Source organism: Lycium barbarum, chromosome 10, assembly GCF_019175385.1.
Source record: "Lycium barbarum isolate Lr01 chromosome 10, ASM1917538v2, whole genome shotgun sequence".
In the NCBI taxonomy this organism is placed as follows: Eukaryota; Viridiplantae; Streptophyta; class Magnoliopsida; order Solanales; family Solanaceae; genus Lycium; species Lycium barbarum.
Genome location: NC_083346.1, coordinates 120,343,390 through 120,367,283, shown reverse-complemented (window position 1 = coordinate 120,367,283; position 23,894 = coordinate 120,343,390). Strand labels below are relative to the sequence as shown.

At 37.8% G+C, this 23,894-nt stretch overlaps 1 protein-coding gene across 5 annotated transcripts; it reads left to right on the top strand.

Moving 5' to 3' along the window:
- The first annotated feature begins 383 nt into the window (after positions 1-383).
- Positions 384-23,894, top strand: LOC132613476 (pre-mRNA-processing protein 40C). Of its 5 annotated transcripts, XM_060327495.1 has the most exons (18): positions 389-542; positions 4,848-4,926; positions 5,751-5,994; positions 6,079-6,231; positions 7,553-7,753; positions 7,917-8,556; positions 8,669-8,832; positions 10,483-10,520; positions 12,681-12,759; positions 13,064-13,534; positions 16,236-16,319; positions 17,974-18,114; positions 18,500-18,606; positions 18,955-19,078; positions 20,134-20,277; positions 21,335-21,481; positions 21,927-22,049; positions 23,245-23,894. In XM_060327495.1, the coding sequence occupies exons 3-18, from the start codon at positions 5,755-5,757 to the stop codon at positions 23,515-23,517; spliced, it is 3,129 nt and encodes a 1,042-aa protein (XP_060183478.1). In that variant the 5' UTR covers positions 389-542; positions 4,848-4,926; positions 5,751-5,754; the 3' UTR covers positions 23,518-23,894. The 5 variants fall into 5 exon arrangements, with proteins under 5 accessions (XP_060183481.1, XP_060183477.1, XP_060183478.1 ...); XM_060327498.1 differs by lacking the exon at positions 4,848-4,926 and having other exon boundaries at positions 384-542; positions 7,923-8,556; XM_060327494.1 differs by lacking the exon at positions 4,848-4,926 and having other exon boundaries at positions 384-542.

Here is a 23,894-nt window from a genome sequence, read left to right as displayed (position 1 = left end):
CGTTTGGCCATGAGAATTTTTCATTTTTTTCCGGATTTTTTTCCATTTTATTTCAAAATCAGCGTTCGATCATGAAAATAATTGTATTTGAAATTCGGAAAATACCTAATATCATGTTTTCACTATTTTTTCCCCTAGTTTTAGTACATTCAAACAACCAAATATTCTTTGCAAAAACTATAACCAAACACAACTCCAACTTCAAATTCCAAATAAAGTGAAAAATATTTGATTTTCATGGCCAAACTCCTATTTTGTCGGGCTCCTTTACCCAGACATCGGGAGGAAAACAAAAATAAATAAATAAAAAAAAATTCACAAGAATATTCATTTTTTGCTTGGTTAAACGGTCATTTCCCTCAAATCTTCCTCTCCATTTTCCTATAAACCCCCCGAAAAAAAAAAAAAAAGCCCTTGATCCCTCTCACATTTCATTTCCTCTCTGAGTATTTTTGTCGAACACCTTGCGAGCACTGCGCTGCATGTTATTCTCTTCGTTAAATCAACCATTCGCTTAGTTCCTTTCACTCTTCGGTTCACAGGTACACCTTTTTACTCTCTTTATATCGCAAAATATTTTCCTCCATACCAAACACACCCTTAATCCGTAGTGTTTGTTAGGAAGTACTACCATGCCCTACCAAATGAGAAGGATGTGTATGATTTTGGAAATCCCCCTTAATTGCCAGTGTTGGAAAAAATAAGCTCGAAAGAAACTGAATGGACATGGAGGACTCCAATTAGTTCAAGTTGAGGTGTAGTTGATTGATTGATTGATGAGCTCTGGTAACAAAAGCCTCAATTAGGTTTTTTTCATCCCCGCATAAAGAATTAACCTCGCTTACTTAGTACATAAAGAACAGAAACAGCTATGCATTCATCATATGGCCATAGGTTTTGGGTATAGGTACTATAAATCTAGTTGTTGGACTCGAAATGGGTGTTGGTGACTGAGCATTTATACGTAATCTAGCAACACATAAAACACTATGGAAGTGGTGGGGGGTTGGGGGTGGCGAGTGGGTAAGGGGGAGACAATGATCTTGGAATGTCACTTATGTAACTTGTTTTTCCCTACTTCTATTTGGGAAGTCATTTTTGTGATTTTTAAGGAACTTGTTTTCCTTAAAAATGGGAAAATTGAAAACGCTTTTTGGAAAATATTTTCCTCCATACCAAACACGCCCTTAATCCATTGTGTTTGTTAGGAAGTACTAGCATGCCCTACCAAATGAGAAGGATGTGTATGATTTTGGATACCCACCTTATTTGGCAGTGTTGGGAAAAATAAGCTCGAAAGAAACTGAATGGACATGTAGGGCTCCAATTAGTTAGAGTTGAGGCGTAGTTGATTGATTGATTGATGAGCTCTGGTAACAAAAGCCTCAATTAGGTTCTTTTAATCCCCACATAAAGAATTAAGCTCGCTTACTTAGTACATAAAGAATAGAAACAACTATGCATCCGTCATATGGCCATAGGTTTTGGTATAGTGACTACAGCCATGGGACTCGAAATGGGTGTTGGTAGAAATTGGATAAAGCCCTTTAATTCGTAGTGTTTCTAAGAGTCCTGGCAATTGGCATGCCTTACCAAATGAGAAGGATGTGTATGATTTTGGAAACCCCTTTCATTGCCTTAAAGTTTAATTTAAATTGCCAGTGTTAGAGAGAAATAGGAGTAAGCTTAAGTGGAACTGAATGGACATGTAGGACGCTAACTAGTTCGAGATGAGGCATAGTTGATTGATAAAATCCTGTGCCTCATTTGGATATAATATACCATTCTAAAAAAAAACTCCCGCGCTTCATTTAGGTTTTCTCGTCCCCACATAAAGAAATAAGCTCACTTAGTACTGAAATCATAACATTCTGTTACTGGATTTCAGTGGTGCTCTAAATGCAGCTCAGGTTGTTATCTCGCTGCTTTATTGTCACGCCCCGAACCATGGCCTGAGCGAAACACGACACTCGGTGCCTTACTGCATGTGACCGAGCGAACCACATGGCTTGCTCAATCATCATGAGGCATAACATGAGCAGAATATAATGTGAATGCATGATGAGCCTTTATAAAACGTAGTAAGTCATAATACTTAATAAAAATACTTGTTTAAGCATGAGTGCGGAAATAACATGAATGAGCCAAAATGGCTATACGACTCCGAATGTCTGATATAACATAAATGACTTGTCTAGTCTATGAAACCTCTATCATGAGTCTGACTGGAAAACATACTTGCTGGAACAAGGCCCCCAGCATACCTTAGATGCATAATTAATCATAAAACAAAAGTTGACTAAACCTCGAATGAGATGGGGCTCACCAATAAGCTGATACGAATGCTGTCTTACTGAGCAGATGTGTCATCCTGTATATCAGTACCTGCATCGTGAAATACAGGCCCCCGAGCAATAAAAGGGGACGTCAGCACATTGAATGTACTGGTATGTAAGGCAACTGAATGAAATAACATGGGACATAAAGTAATAAAGATAAGAACTGAACTTGAAACTGAAACCTGGTTATGAGCATGAACATGAATACATATATAATATAAAGCATGAGTATAACATGGTAGGTAGGGAGAGCATTTCATAACCTACGATATAATATCACCACGTGGGTACGTGGAGTCTGGTACCTGGCCGGATCAGTAGAGCCCCCATACCTTGCCAGGGTATGAGGTGGTGTCGTGCTTGATGGATCCATTTAGTGTAAAATTAAGGAATCGTCCTAACTGGGCGGAACGATCTTTGTCTTACGGTGGCTACATAGTTTCGGGCTATCTGAGCCTTCTCGGTAATTCGTGCAACTCCCAAAAACATGAACATGATATAGCTGGCTAAGAAGCCCATGATTTTCGTGAATTAACTTGTAAATGACTTGTAATCATGATTTCACGAAATAACTTGTAAATGACTTGTAATCATGATTTCACGAAATAACTTGTAAACGTGGTTTCATGAAATAATTTGTATTTAGCATGTATGTATCTTGAATCATGGCATGAAGGTAATTATATAATACAATTGCATGAACACTTGTAGACATGTAGGATATTCATGAAATAAGCATTTTTATTTAAAAACATGCATGCAAGAACCCATGGAATATAAGATATGGGTTTTCATGGATTACGGACTGATTCTCAATAATCTTATTAAGAACACAATGATAGAATAATAGCAATTCATACAAAATCTATTCATGGACATGGACCTAGGGTTGTCATGAACATGGTGTAGAAACCCTAGTTTTAGTAGAGAATCATAATTTATGGATTATGAGGCGTGGGGAAGAACAATGATGTTCCCACACGTAGATAGTAACTCTACATACCTGGTAATGCTCCAAAACTTGAATTAAAGAGTTGAACTTTGAAGAAGATTTCCAAAATTTTGAATCTCGAACCTTGAGATGGATTTTCTTGAAAACCCTAGTTTAGGAATGATGATTTCTTGTTTAGATTATTAGAGTATATGTTAGATTCAGTTGGAATAATTAGAGCAGACTTACCTTGGTGTTCTTGATGATGGAGGAGGGTAGGAGGTCGTTCTAGGGCTTGAGGAATGAAAAATAATGATTTGAACTGATATGGACGAATATATACTGTTCTGGAAAATTGAACTTTACGTCCAGCAAAATACTGGCCGTATTTTGAAAGACGGCCGTATTTTGAAATACGGTCCGTATTCCGTATGGACTGCACTGCATCTCTTCAGTAAAATGACCATAACTCTTTGCACAGATGTCCGTTTGGCCTCCATAATATACCGTTGGAAAGGTATTTCAAAGCTCTACAACTTTCATCAAGGAAGTTTTCCCAAATTCCAAATACGTTTTGAAATACGGGCCATATTTTGAAATACGGTCCGTATTTAACGATGTAACCTCTAAGTGTCAAATTCCAGAATGCTCAGAAATCTTTGGTACCAGTTTACGACTTGAAATACGGGCCATATACTGAAATACGGTCACTGTTCATGGGCGTAAACCACCATCTTACAACTGAAGAGGAAATTTCCAATTCTCACATTCTTTATCTGGTTTTCTAAGTCTAGGATCATGGTCAAAGCTTAGGTTAAAGGTACGGGGTGTTACATTTATGTTACATCTCCAAGCTGTTGCCCTAAAGGTTATCTCTCTGCTTATGTGACAGGAGTAATTTATAATACCAATTTCATATGCACATAATATAAAAATAAACTGAATAGAGTAGAAGGAAAATAGAGGACGCATGTAGCCAAACCCAAACTAATTTGTAGTCGAGGAATAAAATATTTTGTATTAGCCTCTCAACCTGTCAAGGTAGGGGTAAGGTCTGCGTACATTCTACCCTCCCCAGACCCCACTTTGTGAAAATACACTGGGTAAGTGGGTATGTTGTTGAATAAAATATTTCGTATGGAACTGTATAATTAAATTCACAGCATTTTTCAAATTGATAGAGTGGAAAACAGGGATTGAAGAATTAAATATAAGACGTGGAGCTTTATTTTGTATTTCATTTGCTTAGTACTGTTAACTTCAATGTTGTTTATCTGGACTTATAACGGTTCCCTAACCATTTTTTTTTAAAAATATTTTACATGCTTTATGTTGCATCTCTAAGCCAAATGCCTTTATGGTTTTCAAAGCTCTACGTAGTACGTATGCTATCAATGAAAGTGACACTGAGTAATTTATACTCCAATTGTTTAGTTGTGGAACAAAATGGGCCCAAATAGTGCATCTGTGGGTATGGCCTAGTGGTCAATGAAGTGAGTGCAAACCTTGAAGACCATGGTTCAAGTCTCATCAAAGACAAAAACACTCCTAATTTCTCTCATTTGCTTATGTTTCAGCGGGCAGAGTTACCCAGTACTTGTGTTGGTGGGATCATTTACGTGGTAGAGTAGTCGAAGGGGAGTCTTGGCGTAACAGGTAAAGTTTTTGTCATGTGACCAGGAGGTCACGGGTTCGAGCAGTGGAAAGAACCTCTTGCAGAAATGCAGGGTGGCCCTTCCCCGGACACCGCGCACAGCGGGAGCTTAATGCACCAGGATGCCCTTTAATAGTCAAAGTGCGTGCAAGCTAACCTGAACACCATCATTATAAAAAAGGAGGTCCAAATAGAAGGAATTGATATAGAGAACTCGTATAGTTAACCTCTACTAGTTCAAATTTGAGGCGCAATTAATTGATTTATTCATATGGATATAATATAAAGATAACATCGGATATAGAACATTATAATTGCATAAAGTGAGTTCGAGAGAGAGAAAAATGAGGGTCAATTTGGCCAATTTTATGCGTGAGCCACATCTAATGTCTCTTTGAAAATATGTTTTTAGAGACTTGGAAACCTCGTGGAAATTAGAAGTTGCATACTATTGCATTTCAAAGTGTTTTGTGAAATCATATGAGTTAGTCTAACCCTAGGGAGCTGAAAGTAACCACGCTGCAGCAGAGGGAGTGTCTTCTTAAGTGGTTATGTATTTCCTTTGCAGTGTCTTCTTAAGTGGATATGTATTTCCTTTGTCATTGCAGTCCATTATGATAGAAGACCTTAATCTTTTCCTGTAACTACTCTCTCTCCCTCTCTTAAATTTGAAAGACAAACATTTTTTTTAATACTGAAAAACTACAAGTACATAAATTTGAAATAAAACATGACACGCCAACCAAATAAATGAAAGCAAAATAATTATGTCAAAGAAGCAGTAATAGAGGATCACACTTTTTATTTCTTCAAGTAATTTTTGCAGTGAAATGGCATCCCCAGCTTGGCTGCCCCAGGAAATGCAGTCCTCAAGTTCACAGACATCTGTTATGAGTTCAGCAACTGGAGAACCAACTACAAGCTCTTCAACTCCAAATGCAGATTCAACTCAGGAAGCTGCCCAAGGAAAATTTATCCCCCCTCCTGGATATAATGCTGGTCGGGCTTCTTTCTCTTATATGAATGCTAGTGTACCTTCTGGAAGCTCTCAACAGTCGTCTTCTAGTCCTGTTAGTCAATCTTTACATTTGGGTTTTGGAAGATATAGTGGTTCATCCGGAGACACTTTTGAATGACTTGGCTTTTTGTTGCAGGTCATTTCATCAACTTCTGCAGGTTCTTCAGCATCACCCCAACCGCCCATTCCTGGCCAGTCTGCAAATGTTGGCTCTTCATTTTCATACAACATTTCACAAACTGATAACAATTTCTCCAGTGGCCCACAGTTCTCGTCTAGCACCTTGAGGGTTAGTTTCTGCTTATTGATGACAGTAATATTACATCATACATTGTTTGTTGAACATCCTCTTTGTTATACCGCTCGCATATGGCCAAGTTGGCCTTGTTATTATCAATGAAATCTCTTACTTGATTAAAAAAAAAAGTAATATTACATCATACATTTGGCTCATATGTATTATCAGATTGTGTTACGTGTAGTCAGTGGATACTTTTGGGAATATTCCACATCTAGATGTCATACAAAGACTACTGTTTTCTATTGCGTGGCCATGCCAAATAGTGGCCAGTTTGTGTAACATGTGGTATATTAGCCCAGGTAAATGTCCAATGGAAAAATTAACATTGGATCTGCTCGTGAAAGCCTGCAGCTGAATCTTTGACCTTGTAAGCCTGCAATTATCCGAGTTAGAGTAAGTGAAGTTAGCTGGAAATCATAGGATTTAGGATTGTAGAGGAGCATGCTGTGCATTTTAGGATGCGTGCTTTAAGTCCATACAGGAGAACCATATATTGGAAGGTATGTTAAGGGCTGCAAAACAGTGGCAAATACTGGAGAGGAGTTTTTTTTTTTTTTTTTTTTTTTTTTTTAAGGAAATGAATAACTGACAAGTTTTAGGAATTGCTTCTAGATACCCTTCGCATTGTACCTGGGGTTTCATTTGGTTAGAATTGCATCCTCCAATTCAGGAAGAGGATAACTGCTGTCTATTATCAAATATCAAATTACATAGAAATTCATAAGGACAGTTAAAGATTGCTAATCTACAAAAAGATAGTTTTTTTTTTTTTTTTTTTTGAAATTACAAAAAGGTAGTTATCGGTGTTGCACTTTATTTTGTGCATCGCTTAAGAAGACGAGATTTAACAAATCCACAATGCTTGAAGTCGTTGTTTGCTTTATGCTTTTACCGTTCTGGTACCATATTTTAGAGTTATATTTCAGTGATTTCTCCATGTGTGATTTAGCTTTTAAAGCAGTTGGCTGCTCTGTTCAATCACCTCTATGTTGCTTTTTTCTTTTCTTTTTCGGAATGTCCTTTGTGTAGTGTTCTTTAGCGGGCTGCTTTGAATTATCTGTTACTCTTTGCTCTCCTCATCCGCTGCTGTTGGCAAGTGTGTGGGTTGCACTGTTGTATTTGGGATATTGCATTATTGAAGTCCGAGTCATCTTTTGCGGCACTTGACCTTCCCATTAATGATGAAAATTGTATTCATGGATTTTCCTAGGATTGTCCCATGTGTCTTTTAGAGAGTGCTACTATCTTTTTCATAATTTTCCTTTTGCTGGCGTTGGCGCGTCTGACAAGACCTATCTGTTTGTGGCAGCCTGTTGCTCCTGATCATGCTGGGGATGTAAAGAATGCATCTCCTGCAGCATCATTACAGCCTCCTCTTCCTCTGGCGTCCACAAGGTTGAGCTCATTCATACCTGGAAATGCAGCACCTGCAGCCCCTCGGTTAAGTGGTTCAAACATATCTTTCAATGGCAGTCCTCAGATGGTGCGGACAGATCAAACAATGAAACCAGTATGTGTTACTAAGCGCTGTGTCTCTTGAAGCATAAAGCCTGACGCTTGTCTGTTAAAGACTGGTCTAATATATATATATATAAACTGAATGCAGAGCATTTTCTATTGTGAGAAATTGAAACAATTGATCATGATTTCACTACTGATTGGTCTTATTCTAGTTGCAGAATAGAAGGGTTGACGTTGCACAGGAAATGGGAGCAATGACTTCTGCAACTTTTATCATGCAGTCTGTTACACAGGCCGGTCATATGAGTTCTGGTTCTTCGGCAACTGCATTTCCAACCCCTCATATGGGCTCTCCAAATGTAAGAATGCCCCACACACCTCAATATCAGGTTCCAGCAGGAGTGCCTAGAAGTCCTGTTACGCCTGGTCCTCCTGGTCTTGGTCTAGCTATGCCTTCATCTTCCAATGTGACTGCTACAGCCTCACCCGGAGGTCCTTCTCTACCCTTAAGGCCCAATGTGCCTCCTGGTCATGTTCTGGCCAATCCATCTGTTCAGCAACATACATATTCTCCCTATCTTTCTCCGACTCCTATGGCTCCATCTCACCAGGGACCTTGGTTGCAGCCTCCACCTGTCACTTCCATGCTAAGACCACCATTTCCATCATATCCTGCAGGTTTTGCTGTTCCCTTTCCTTTGTCAGCTACTGGTGCGCCACTCTCTTCAGTGACATCGCCTGACACTCGGCCTCCTGGTGTTGCCCCAGTGGCAGCTCCACCTGGAGTGCCGATTACTGCTAGTCAGTCAAACCATGCTTCAGGGTTGCAGCCAGAGTTACCTCCTGGAGTTGGTATGCATATAGTCCCTGCTAAGAGGAATCTTTTCTTTCATGATATCCTTGCCATTTATCCATTGTTTATTTCACAGCACATGGCATTGTGTTTCCTTTTTCCCCTTTTCAGACAGTGGTAAGCATGTAAATGATGCTAACACAAAAGAAGGAGCTTCAACCAGTGAACAACTGGAGACCTGGACTGCTCACCGGACTGAAACAGGAGCTATATACTACTATAATTCTTTGACAGGAGAATCTACTTATGAGAAACCTGCTGGCTTCAGGGGAGAGGTAGGATATCATTTCTATGTCTTTGAGCGTTAAGCATGTGCATAATGAATAGGTGTCTTCTTCATTTGAAAATGGGTAATGGCAATCTAGTACTAATTTCTCACAAGATAATTAGGTCAGGGCTCTGCCTAAATGCTTTCACCAGCACGCAGTTCTCCGTTTATTTATTTTTAATCAAAGAGCTATATCTTCTTTGTCTCATGAGAACGCTAATTTCTTCCATTAGAGTTTCCATTTTTATGAAACCCAGGTGATAAAGAAGCTAGAGGTTTTTTCTCCCTTTCCACTTCTCATGGTAGCATCAATCTTTCTTCTTCTGATTCTCTTTCTGATAAATGTATCTTCTTCAGAAAATTTTGTACATGGATTTTACTCTTGACAATCTTTACTTGCAAATCTTTCTTCCCTTCTGAATTATTCGAAGGTTTTTTTGAATACCCTTATACAAGAAGTATAACAAAAAGTAGAGAAATCTCACAAAAAGATATGGTTCTCTATGAAAGACGCCCAATCTTCTATGCTTATAGGAATTTCATGGGTGTTTTTGAATACCCGTATACAAGAAGTATAACAAAAAGTAGAGCAACCTCAGAAAAAGATATGGTTCTCTACGAAAGACGCTCAATCTTCTATGCTTATAGAAATTTCATGGGTACACCAAAAAACAATAACGGAAAAGAGGCTAATCCCCAGACGTACAAAGTCTTTTTCTATTCCTTAAAAAGCTTTCCTAGTTCTCTCTCTATAGAAAGTCCACATAAGTGCGAGTGGATCGACATTCCATGCCTTGCGTCTTCTTTTCCGTCTTTTGAAACTCCAGCTAAACATTGCTTCTTTAACTGTGTCTGGCATCACCTATTGAAGGCCAGACTATCCCAGTACTTCCCACCACAAGTGAGATGCAATCTGACAATGTGAGAGGCGAGGAGGTGATCCAAATCTTCTCCCGATCTTTTACACAGGAAGGACCAACTAACTCATGTAATTCTCCTCTACCTGAAAGTCTCAGCCGTTAGAACCAGGCCCCTCACTGCTAGCCAGGTTAAGAAACACATTTTCCTTGGTAACCTACTAATCCATACTAAGAGATAAGGAAAGTTTGCCTCCTCCCTACACAGTAGCTTTTCATAGTAAACTTTACAGAGAATATGCCATTATCGCCCTCCGTCACCTCCAAACATCAACGCTAAACTGTGAAATATTTTGTTTGTGGAGCAACACGATCAAACTCTGCAACTCTGTGATTTGCTAGTCTTGCATTTTCCAAAGCCTCAAACCCCAATGAACTTCTCCATCCACAGTTTATTGCCTTCTTTGGTGATGACTATCGTGGTCTAGAATAAGCAAGAGTTTGGAACTTTCGTTGAGATGATAACTTTTTGGCTTGGTTATGGTTAACTTGGCTACAGGGTGGTGCTAGAAATTTTAATTGCATTATCTATTTTTTTTTTTAATTTTTAAACTGATTTTAATTGCATTATCTATATTAACATTGCTAGTGAAATTTAACTACATAATCTGGCTGTGACGTAGTTTGGCACTATTTTCCCTCTATCCATTAAAGCTTATTTCTCACGCACTTTACTTATCCATGCATGTCAATTATTTTTCATAGCACATGACAACAGTGTTTTTCCCCTTCTGGTGCAGCCTGGCAAAGTAGCTGCGCAGCCAACTCCGGTTTCATGGTAAATTTCAATAGTATTATAAGTTCTTTACTTGTACTATTGTATTTTGTGCTTCTAAATAAATTCATTGTATTGTATTAAATGAAGTAACATGGTCTGTGAGGATTCATATAGTATAGCCGATCCCAACTTGTTTGGGACTGACGGTAGTTGTTTATTCATGTGAATGTACCTTCTTATTTATGGCTTATTCTACATGGTCCGACTGCTTAAGTAAATATTTGCATACATGTGATGTTCTTCAAGCGCACAAGCAAAAATGGTGGTCTATTGGAACGATGCATATTAAGAATATATTATTATGCAGAAAATCTGGAAGGAGAGAAACTCTAGGTGTTTTGAAAATGTAGAAAATAGTATGCAGAAAATCAAGCTGAATTGTATTATGTTATTATGTTTCTGTTGTAATCAGGTCTATTCCAATGATACAGTCTCCATCATCGGTGTATTAGATTCAATGTAGGCGTAGGATCTCAGAAAGTAGGAATACCTTTGTAAATATGGTTCAGTACAACCTATGTACTGTTTTGATCAGGATTAAATATAGATACAGTTAACAATTTTAAAAAAAAATGCATATCAAGAATATAAATATTTTACAAGAACTTTATATGCTAAGTGGGAGTTCAGTAACTTGTCCCTTTTGTATTTATTTATGTTGGTGAACACGTTTGAGCTTGGTCAAATTATACTGGATCTGTAGCCTATAGGAAAAGACTACCCCTCAAATGTAAATGAATGATAATGGATAATATGGAGACAGGAATCTTTTTGTGAGCTCAATATACCGTTGGTGTTCCGGTGAAAAATCTGCTATTTCTTTCGTTCTTAGATTTTTAGGGTTCATGATTTTGAGCGTCTGCTCATGATGCTTCTCCTTTGTTTCTTTCCATTGTATTATGCTTCAATTTAGGTGTGCTCACAGTTTGCATCTTTTTCTGGTCTGAAATTTCTGTCCAATCATTGTATGCTTCACATTCCTTCCTTAAGCTTTCTAAGTTTTCTTCAGTTGAAGTATTAGCTGCGATAAGTTATATCGATCTTCTTTCGCGTAGAGACTGCGTTTTTGCAACTGTAATCTTGCACATACACCGCACCGTCTTAGTGCAGGAACACATTATTAAAGCTTCTTAATTACCTATTTAGTCCTATGTGAACAACTGAACATATGTAATGTTCTATTTAATACTTTGAGGAGGGTTGTGTGCCATACATAAAGTATGAATTCTAGCTTTGCAAAGAACATTTTAATTTGAAATCCAATGGAGAAAAATTTAAATAATGGACCACCAACCTGGATACGACCAGGCAAAGAAAAATAGAGAATGTTCAGCAAAAAGGCAATTTTATCAAAATCAAAGTATGTTCTACAAAAAGGTTAAATTACAAGCGTCAAATAAGATCAGTATAACTAATTATAGCTAACTTTTATCCTTGTTAATTAAAACAGTGTTAAACTTCATAGTTCAGCAAGATCCTAGAGCAAGTCTTAAGCAAGTGTACCTTTTGAACTGAGATTTGGCTTTTATTTTTTCTTTTCTTCGATTGATGCCAGTAAATAGCACATACATCAAACTTCATTCCTTGCCTTGGTAATTACCTGAACAACAATATGCAAGAGAAATATCCCCTTATAATTGAATATAGAGTTGGCTTCTTCATCTACTGAATACTGGTACGGGTTAGAATGATGGATTGCATCAAGTTGAATTCTCTCGGAGTTTCTGTCACTGCCAAGAAAATTTGGTTGAATGTATAAGCCTAGGTTGTCTTGTGAAGGGGCTCTATTGTAGAAAAATTTGGACTGGCCATCATTAAGTAGTATACTTCTCTTTGGTCTTTCATGCCTGTCTGGTGTCAGAATACTACCCAATTCTTCTTGTCAGAGTAGCAGTTGTTCCTTAGGAGTTTCACCGCTCATGTTTCATTGTGTAAATCTATTGCATGATGAGTTTATTGCTTGATCTTCCAGGTCTTCTTTCTTTCGTTTTTTAAATCAGGTGTCTTTTTCCTTTGGTTTTATCAGTTTGTGTTGGATGGAAGTTTCTTTTCGTAAAAATGTTGATTGATCTGTGTTGGTTCTTATTCGCAAGTATCTTTAATGGTGATACAAGTTTTACCAGCTCAATTAACCATTCCAACTTGTTCACTTACAATCAGGGAAAAGTTGGCTGGTACAGATTGGGCATTGGTTGCTACTAATGATGGACAAAAATACTACTATAACACAAAAACAAAGGTATGATCAATCAGCTTATTCTTTTTCCTATAAATATTCTTCTGTTTTATTAGAGGTTTGCACTCATTCATTTGTTTCATTCGGCATGCATTTTCTGGTATGCTGTTTGTATACAGGAGATTTTTCTATTATTAATAAAATTGTTTTCTTTATCAAAAAAACAAAAAACAAATACATAGGTAATGAATGATAAAAGTGAGTTGTACATTCTAGCACTGATTACTTGGTGAATTAGTTCAAAGATTGTAAATTTAGCTGTTACTTTTTTCTAATGTCCTTTCTCCTTGGATGCCTTCTTACCCAGTTAAGCAGCTGGCAAATTCCTAATGAGGTGACTGAGTTGAAAAAGAAGCATGATGCTGATGCTTTGCAGGCTCAATCCACGTCAACGCCGAATGAAAATGAGTCAACTGAAAAAGTATCTGCTCCTATTAGTTTGAGCATTCCTGCTGTTAGTACTGGTGGTCGTGATGCGACTACTTTAAGACCTTCAATAGTTCCAGGATCTTCTGCACTGGATCTTGTAAAAAAGAAGTTAATGGATTCTGGTGCTCTGCCTGCCGTTTCTTCACCAGCCCCAGCCTCGTCAGGAGTAATATCATCCGAAGTAAATGGGTCAAAAGTACTTGAATCTACAACCACAGGTCCACAAAAAGAAAACAGCAAAGAGAAGTCAAAAGAAGCTAATGACAATGGCAATATGTCCGAGTCCTCTTCAGATTCAGAGGATGATGAGAGTGTACCAACCAAAGAGGACTGTATCATCCAATTCAAGGTCTCTTTTCTGTTCTCGCTTTTGGAGATTTTGCTACCTCATAAGCAAGTCTAGTTTTCTGTTTTTCATGAAAGTTTTCTGTTTTTCATGATTTTATTTCCTACATAAGTTTTATGCTTATACAGGTACATTCATCTGTTTACTTTGGTCCTGTTTATATTTGTAGTTTATTTTGACTTTTTGCCCAAACAATTTATTTTGATATTTGCATGTTCTACAGCAAAGTAAGACGTGGCCCATGCCTTTTCACCTACATCTCAGTGCTAACATTAAAAACCTTTGTCTTCAATGTTCCTTGAGCTCATGATTTGCTGTGGTGTGGATTGTGGAAGCGATTAAGTCTAAACCTCCTTTTAGATATAGCTTAGTTTCTTGAATTATTAGTGTTAACCCCACCACGAATTACTAAAGCCTCTCTTGATGAACTTAAGAGTCCAAGGTTTATAATTTCCGTTTACTCCCTTTTTTTTTTGTAAAGACTCCACAAAAGTTTTGCACATGACCTTTTCTGGAAATCTAAGATACATTTACAGGGGTCCATATTGCACTTCCACTGCTTATTTATTTCCTGTGTACAGTTCTCTTTTCAATGGTTCTCTTTTTGTGTTTGTTACTTTTTGTGTTTCAATCAATTTGTAGGATTATATGTGGTGTGGTGAATGTTATGCTAACTTTCTCTCTGATGTGGTCCACTCTTTATTTTGTCCTTATCCTCTCATTTAGACTCAGTGCAGTTTGATTCATGAGCTTTCTTTGTAGCAAAAGCTTGTTACGTAATAGCTGTGTAACATTTCTGGCTTCCTTAATGAACTGCTTCTGTTTCTTTATCTGTGAAAAAGCAATTTGAATGCTCACCATGTGTGAAGACACGTTTCCAACAGGAGAGACTGATAATTGATAAGATGGGAGTGCTGGACTGTACCTAATGATAGATTGGTTATTGAGAAATCTAAATTTTAAACCTAGCTCTACTTTTAAAATGGAGATTTCACTGGGAGGAGAATAGATCTATGGAGTGTAAATTTGGTGTCCGTTGACTAGCTGCAGCATATGAGTCTTAGTGCCTTCCCCCGCCCCGTGCATGACGGGAGGTTAATGCACCGGACTTCCCCTTTTTAGACCTTAAATTTGGGCTGCAATGTGGTGGTGCAGTGTGAGAAACATCTGGGAAGTTACAGAAATAAATCTGTCATCTAGACAAACTTCTAGTTAGGACCTCCTCAGAGTTATATCAACCTGAAATTTATTTTACTACTTACAGTTCGCCAGAGTAGGTTTTTTTATCGATTAAAAAAGCATATGGGGCTCGTCTAACTAATTAAATTACACTCTGAACCACCTCGAGATCTCACTGACTTACTGATGCGCTTTGATAATTTTCTTCGCATTAACTCTCTGTTTCTTTGGATACTTTCATCTTACACTTTTGTTAGCTTATGCATGGACCTATCTGTGGAAAAAAACTGTCATGTCTTGTAAAAACTGGTATTCCTCTTTAGAACAGATCGAGAATAAAATCAGCAGTAGCTCCAGATGAATGGTTAAGCTGGATTCATTAATGGCGATGATGTTAGAACTAGAAATTTACATTTGAATGGTATGCTCTATTCATAAGTTCATTCTTTTATGTGTGTTGTAACTCTTCTACGCTGAGGTTATGCAACCAAAATAGGGGACTCATATCCTGCAATATTACCACAGGATCCCCCGCATGTCGGATTTGCTTGCTTGCTCTATAACATCTTTATGGATTGAGCTATATTTGGGGTATTTAGACCTGTTATCTATTTTGATGCTACAGTCCTTCATAATATGATTGCTCTTGCTTTTCATCTTAGCTATCTGCCATAGATGCAGATACATTCAAGCCTCCTACTATTACAGCTTGCTTTTGGAATGATTCAACTTGTCCTCTTCCTAGTTTTGGACTGCAGACGAAAATTTTAATTACTAACTGTGCAACTTCATTTATCTTTTTGGTTATTAGTCATAGGTTGAGATTTAACTGTCATGAAATTTTTATCTGCGCCTACTTTTGTTGTCAAATCGAGTTCCAAGCTAATGGACATGGGAAGACAATAAGTTGTCCAGGCTAAGGAATAGACAAACTTTCAGTATTTAATTTGAATGATTATGCTTGATGACTTATCTGTTGTTTCTGACTGGAAAGAAATGGCCCGGACCCATATTTAAAAAAAATAAAATTAGAGAGATGAAAGGAATGAAATGGAGGTATTTAGACACAAAACCATTTAGCATCTTTTATATCTCGCCCTTCCTCTGCAAGCCGTTCCATCCAAACTTACACTTAGTGAATTCGAAAGAGGTAGTTGATCATTTCAACCATCTAGGTCCTCTTAAGTTGTTCTCGACCTTTATCAGAAAGGTTGAACCTACCATCTGCTGCAGTTATTACCTGTGTTTGATATCAAGCCAAAACCTTAAAATCTTGGGCCCAAAGTGAATGTGAGTGCTAAGCTTATGCTCTATACATTAAAATTCATTACAACTTCGGAAAATTTGAGGTCCCTTGCCCAATAACCAGTGGTTCATTTATTGTTGTTCAGTTAGCTTCTTTGCTGTAAGTACCCTAACAATGGTGTTTTGGCATACCATCATTTTGTCCCTTGCTTTCAGTTGAATCTTTGCTTGGTGTGTCACCTTTTTAGTCTAAATGTATGCATGCATGTGAAATTTCCAGGAGATGCTGAAGGAACGTGGAATAGCACCATTCTCAAAGTGGGAGAAGGAATTACCAAAAATAGTGTTTGATCCGCGCTTTAAGGTTCGTTGAAACTAAAGACTTTATGTGGGACTTAGTGGCCTTTTCTTCACCTCCTAAAAGACAGGTTTATCTCTATAAATCGTACATCTCCTAGACTGCATGAGCTTATTTTTGTGAATTTAATTGTCTGTAGTTTGCTGCGTCTGCCAACTGTGTAGCCTTTTTAGCAATGTATGAGTTCCATCCTCAAGGAATGCAGTGCTTTTTTGGGTTGTATGTGGTAACTGTAATGGGAATTCAATGCTTAGGTACTAGGTGGTTCACTTTGGTTTATTATCCATTTAACTAGAGGTCTCTTTTTTTCTGTCAAAAGCTATTGGTCATTCAAAGTGGACAGAATTCGAAAGATACAAACCAAATTTAAAAGTGAGATTAGAAGAGTTCGATATGTGGAGAGGACAGGAAAAGAAGTAGATGAGATCTGTTGCTTTAAAAGGGGTATGCTCATGTAGTTTCAAAAAAAAAAAAAAAAGAGTATGCTCATGTGAACAAAGTGCATCTCAGTTGCAAATAGTATACAAATAGCCTTATTGTCAAAACTTGTAGTTGTAGCCTTGTAAATGCCTCCATTTCAAACTGATGACATAGAGACTTTTGGATTTTCAAAGTGATAATTACTGCATCTTCTTTATTTTTGTTGCAAAGGAAAGATGTTCATAAGATAGACTTTTACTGCTCCAAAACGTGAAACCCACCTTTTCCTTCTTTAGAGAAGCTTTTTCTCATGCATTGTTTGCCTTATTAGAGAAGTGCATCCTTTCCCTTGTAACACGGAAGACACCATCAGTTTTCAATTTGCCGTAGATTATTTTTTCCAAAAGGTTTTTCTGGAGTCAAACAAGGTGACATTGTGTTCTTTCCCCTTGATTGATATGGGCTGATGAGGTTACCAACCATACCTTCAACTAATAGAGGACAACCCAACATTGGATAAACCAAGAACCTGATGCATCTGGCTTTGACACGATGATACCATGTTAAGAAAATGGACATTGGGCCTAACCAAAAATCAAAAGCTAGCTCATAAGGTGAGGGTTGTCAGATACCACATAGGGAGACCACAACCATACCCCCAACCAATGTGGGACATTCTAACGGAAACTACATTAATTAACATCGATTATCTGCTAGCTATTAACTTTCTGATATCACTTCACGTGTTGTGAGAGTAACTACCTGTTTTTTTTTTTTTTTGGATAAAGGTAACAGTTATATTAATATCAACAGGTATGCTACACCAAAAACTCTGTAGTCCCCCTCAAAAGTAGTTCACTTACTATATGGAACCCTATATGTTTAGATGCTTACAAACTGCCTAGAACATCAAAAATATCTTCAGTTTGTGCTAATAATTCCTTTTTACACCAAAATAATAAAGACCTAAACAATTCCTTTTAAAATTCTGAATATTGCATTCCTTGCCCTCAAAACATCTCTGGTTCCTTTCTGCCCAGACAGACCCCCAATTACAAGCTGGGACAGTAACTAGATGGTCTATTCATGATATATTATTTTAATATCTAGTCCTCTTCCAGGTTCGGAGCGCTACCATATGATCATGCATGCGCATATCATGTTATCAGCTGTTTTTTTCCATCTCTCATTTGTGGTGCTTTCTTCATTACCTTCCTAAATAGTGGCTCTCCCTGTCCAGGCTATTCCAAGCTACAGTGCTAGAAAAACTCTGTTTGAGCATTATGTCAAGACACGTGCGGATGAAGAAAGAAAGGAGAAACGGGCAGCGCAGAAAGCTGCGGTGGAGGGTTTCAAGCAATTACTGGAAGAAGCAAAGGAGGTCTATCTTGTTACTTAGCTCTCTTTAATTCTTTCCAGTGTAATCTCACTATATTGTTCCACTAGTTCTTCCGTCACTGTGGAATGTCTAATCTCTACTTGGCATGATTAAAACTTAATTTGCTTAAGGTAGTTGTCCAAGTTCTACTTGGCAAGATTAAAAGTGTAATAGTTTAAGGTTTAAATGGGGGAATTTGTGATGGAGCCAGTGTATTGTGAAAGCATTATAAACAGTTTGGTGTAATGTAATATATGATAGAGCTTTCCTTGGGAAGTAAGTATTCACTTAAGGGAGAATGGAGTAAATTGTTCCCAACTGATGTTGAACTTTTTATTTGAAAATGAAAACTTTACCGGCTTACACTGCTTGCTGAACTTATGTCCAGGATATCAACGCGGATACTGATTATCAATCATTCAAAAAGAAATGGGGTCATGATCCACGATTCGAGTCCTTAGATCGAAAGGAGAGGGAAGTGCTGCTGAATGAGAGGTATTGGTCAACTGGTCCAATCTAATGTCACTTATTTATTTCCTAATATTTTTCTCATCTTAGCCTTAATAGGTCTGTGTTGCAACTATGCTCAGTCGCTGGAGGACTAATCACTGTAGTTAACATTCTCTGATCTTATTCTTTTGCTGGCCTGGATTTGTTCTTTTTCGTTTTGGTTCGTGGCAATTCTAGGATGATTTGATGTATCATTCTCTGATCTTATTCTTTTACTGGCCTGGATTTGTTCTTTTTCCTTTTGATTCGTGGCAATCCCAGGGTGATTTTATGTATTCCCATTTCTTTTTCTAATGATCCAGTTGTTTAGGCAAGATTGTACTTACTGTGTAGGGTGCTTCAGCTTAGGAAAGCAGCTCAAGAAAAAGCTCATGCTGTACGTGCTGCTGCTGTATCTCAGTTCAAGTCGATGCTTCGAGAACAAGGAGATATTACTCTAAATACGCGGTGGTCAAAGGTAGGTTTATGTGTTGAGCTGTTATGATAAGAAAATATCAATATAACTAGTTTCCTTGGAGATATTTTTACTTGCTTGCAAATTGATTGCTTAGTCTGCATTGGCATGCTTTAAAAGCTATAATATTTATTGCTTTATTCTATTTAGAGTAGTATGTGGCACCTGCAACATTTAGTTTTCTCGATTTCTGTTACATTTTAACTTCCTTTTAATTTCCTCAACAGACCTCCCTTCATGTTCTTAATACGGTGGATCATTCTTCAAAACTCATGCCATGTTGAGCTCCAATTGGTCTCAAGGTCTAAAATGTCATCAAATTTCAATAATTCCTTAACTTTGTGAAGTAAAACAAGAAGCCGTCATTTTAAATCAAATGGCACAGGTTTATTTTGGGCAGTGCCAAAATAATAGTTGACTTTCCTAAGACAGGGAGCCCGTAACAAGAAGCTCGTCCTTTTAAATCAAATGGCATAAACATGTTGGGCAGTGCCAAAATAATAAGTTTAGTGGATTGCACTTCTCACTTACCAACATACTTTATTGTGTTTTGATGTTTTTTATATTTTAAGCTCCAATTGAATATACTAGCCCAAATCAAAGTTTTTTCCTTAGAAGGTAAACAAAGGTAGCATCAACTTGAAAGAAAGGGCGTAATGGAATAATAGAATTAAAAATCTTGCTATCTGGAACTAAAATAGTAGTCAAATATTGAATTGTATCCATTTGAATTAGATGATGAATGTCATGTCTGCAAATCAACAAGATAGAAATGATTTGTTCTTTTGTACATTGTTTTATTTTCTCAATCGGTCCTGTATCGTCTCTCCTTAAAACCAATGGAAGTTGTGCTTCCAAAATTCAAATGGTAATATGGATCTTGCAGTTGTCCATTTCTTAAAATGCTCATGAAGGACAAATATGCTTGCCCTTGTTTTAGTCTTGTGTTGATGAATATTCTATTTCAAGTTTACTTTAAGCTTTTCTTTTCCCTTTCCTGGGGTAGATGCAATTCTCTTTTTCTCCCTCCCTAAGTTGCAACTTTCTGCTGATATTAGGTGAAGGATGGCTTAAGAAATGATCCTCGTTATAAGTCTGTTAAGCATGAAGACAGAGAGGCTTTATTCAATGAGTATATATCGGAACTGAAGGCTGCTGAACAGGAAGTTGCACGAATTGCAAAAGCAAAACATGATGAAGAGGTGAGAATACTCTTCTTTTCCAATTTCGCCAAAATCCAAATGTATTATCTTGATATCTCATTTTGGGTTTGTCAACTCCACCCCCACCCCCCCAACCCCCCCTTCCCCCTCTCTCTCTATGTGGTACCTCTTAACTTTCTTTCTGATATTGGGTTTTTAAATTTTTTCCTATTTACCCGTACCTAGTTATACCATAAATCTTAATGTGGCGCTCAAATGTACAGATAACACCTAAGATTTGACTCCAGCTAATTCCTTTTCACCTCTCTCTCTCTCTCTCTCTCCCCCTCTCTCTCTCTCTCTCTCTTATTTATTTAGCACGTAACTAGTTATACTGTAAAGCTTAATTGGCACTCAACATGTGCAGATGACACATAAATGTGACTCTTAACATGTGGCTAATTCCTTGTCACCCCCTCCTCTCTCCCTCTCTCCACACGCACATATTATATATAGGGGTTGGAACTTTTAATGGCCTTTTGTTGAGCGGACTAACACTTAAACCCCTATATTCTTAATTCTCTCTCTCTCTCTCTCTCTCTCGCTCTCTCTCTTTTGTTATTTCGCATGAATCCAAATGCACCAAGTTCCTGAAGAAATTTCTGGAATCCAATCTGAACCTTCATTGGAAGAAAATGGATCTTGTGCCTAACTAAAACCCGAAAGCTAGTTCATGGGGTGAAGATTGCTACGAACCATATAAGAAGACAACTCATACCCTCAACCAACATGAGACTCTTAACACCTCTTAACATGTTGCATAGGTCACCTCTTTCGGTAGTATAATTGTATTTATTGGTCTTTATTAAATGGTTGTCTCTTGTCTCTGCCAATTCGAGCTGCTGTGTTTGTGCCTTAGGGCTCTCTCTGATTCTCTCTGTTATGTTGATTCTGTTAGAAAACTAAAAATTGATTCTTTGTGATTTTAATTAATTTTACTTATATGCATTTATATGTGTGTGTATTGGACGGTCTGAAGTTTTGGCAAATTTAGAATGTGTACACGAGGTTCTGTTTGATTCCATATTTGGTATGATTTTCTGCTTGACGCTTTCAGGATAAATTGAAAGAAAGAGAACGGGCTTTGCGAAAACGTAAAGAAAGAGAAGAACAAGAAGTGGAGAGGGTGCGGTTGAAAGCTCGTAGAAAGGAAGCTGTCGAATCTTATCAAGCCCTGCTGGTTGAAGTAATTAAGGATCCTCAGGTATTGTCTTGTAAAGACCCCAAAACTGTTACAAGGAAATATGTTAGAACATTTGTCATGTATCATATCCCCATTACTTGATTAGACAGTTTGTCTGGATAGTTCGAAAACCTTGAAACAAAACTTCTGCTTCATCTTAATAAGCTTGTAGATGGTTTACCTTCCTTCATCTTAATTCAGAAACAAAATTTGAAAGAACTTTTTTGGCTGCAAAGCTCCATCCATCTTTACACAAGGTGTTTGCCTTCATTTAACTCTGTTAGTAAATAGCATTGCTCCTTGGTGCTCATCAGTTTATGTGATTTAAAAATTCTTGGGTTTTGGCTTTACTTTTACTGATGAAGTACGGAAGAATTTTGTTTATGTGGTGAACGAACGTCATTCCATTTTATTCTTTAGATGTCTATTTCAAATTGTTAAAACATCCTTCTACCTTGCACGCAAGGCATCTTGGACAGAGTCAAAACCTAAATTAGAGAAGGATCCCCAAGGACGTGCAGCTAATCCTCATTTGGATCAGTCTGAGTTGGAAAAGCTCTTTCGGGAACATGTGAAAATATTGTATGAGGTAAGATGACTACTGATGTTCTTTTTTAAGTTATGCCATCCTTCTTATCTGGTTTTCATGGGGAAGATGATACTTACAAGAGTTGCTAATATTATCTAATCAGAGTTGCTTGCATGAGGTTGCGCAATTTCATAGAATTTTGTTTTGTTTTTACCCGTATCTCATAGGGTCAAGAAGCTCTTTTTGTTCATAAGCTAGCACAAAAGCATGTTGATCAGAATGACTAAGTTTAATGACTCGTATTATAAGATTCTCTCACCCTGTGGTCGACATTCCGTTCGCCTTAGTCATAGGTGCTCGTTCTATTTTTATTTGAATGGGGCGGGGCTCCCAAGGTACATATTGCTGGCCCTTCTGGTGTCTCGGTGATACAAACAAAGAAAAGACGATGGTTGAGCATGAGGCTTTCATAATGGAGGTCTCAGGTTCGAAACCCCCTGCCTACGACAACAGGGGATTTGCCTTCTGGGTCTAGCTTGTCTCACCGGGCTTGCCTAGTGCGGGTTATCTCTCCTGTGTGGTTTGTGAGCTATTGCACAGGAGTTGGGTTTACCCTGTGCGCACCCGAAGGGTAGCAGTTGGGGGTTCCCGTGTCATTAAAAATTAAAAAAAAAAAAAAGACGATGGTTTTTAACATACCCTTGAAAAAAAGCCAAGTCTTACCAAAGGCGGAAATAGAATAGAATAATCTAACATTATTTTTCCTTCCCATTGATTCCCCCGTAATCAAGCTGCACTCCTAACAAGTGGCTGAGAGTTAGCAACCACAGATCTGTTGAATGAAGGTTAGCTTGCTTACTCTCAGACACTAGTGAGGCGGAAATCCCTCGACTTCGCTTATGCTCGATGGACGGGGGAATTGCGTGAATGATGAGAAGACCGGCCTAACCTATAAGGCAAGGCTCTTCACTTAGGCTTGTCTGCTCTCTTTTTTTTTTTTTTTCCTTCGTTTTTCCCAAATCTAATTTGATTTTGACTGCAATAAATATGTCATATTGCTGTTAAAGTACCTAAAACCTACTAAAGAGACAAGTGTCATGTAGCTCCCTTTAATGCTTTACTAGCAGTTTTCATCATTCAAACTGACGCGTGTACGTTTGTTTGGTTTGGCCCCTCTTGCAGTTTATCTGTTTCATTGTTTATCAAGAATATGGTAATTCATCTTTATTCTCATATTATATATTTGGTTTTCTAGCGGTGTGCACAAGAGTTCAAAACTTTATTAGCCGAGGTTATAACTGTTGAAGCTTGTTCACGAGAGACAGAAGATGGTAAAACAGTTGCAAATTCTTGGTCAACAGCCAAACAACTACTCAAAGCCGATCCCAGATATTCAAGAATGGCAAGAAAAGATAGGGAATCCTTGTGGCGTCGATATGTTGAAGATATTCAACGGAGGCAAAAGTCAACGCTTGACGAAGGAGATAAGGCAAGAAGTAAAGGATCTTCAGATTCAAGGAGGAGATAAAGCAAGAAGCAGGAGCCATAGTAATCCTCAACTATTTCTACCTTTCTTGGCCTTTTGGCTAAGATCAATCGTAGTAATCCTCAAGCATTTAGCTTGACCTCCGGAAGCTGAGAAAAGTAGATTTCTTGTGACGCTGTCTTTTAAGAGACTAGGAAGCAGAGTACTTTCTGCCAGTTCCTTGGCGGATCATATTCAATTTAAAGCCAGTATTCAGAACTTTGTCAAATCTGATCATTCCTTGTAATCTTTTCATACTTGGGTGATCATGTTGTAGATTTGATTTCTTCTAATTCTATGTATGTTAGAATTTAAGATCACAGCCATTTCTCTTTCGTAGTATTGCCTGACAAGAAATGGAATACAAGCTCGAATCGATC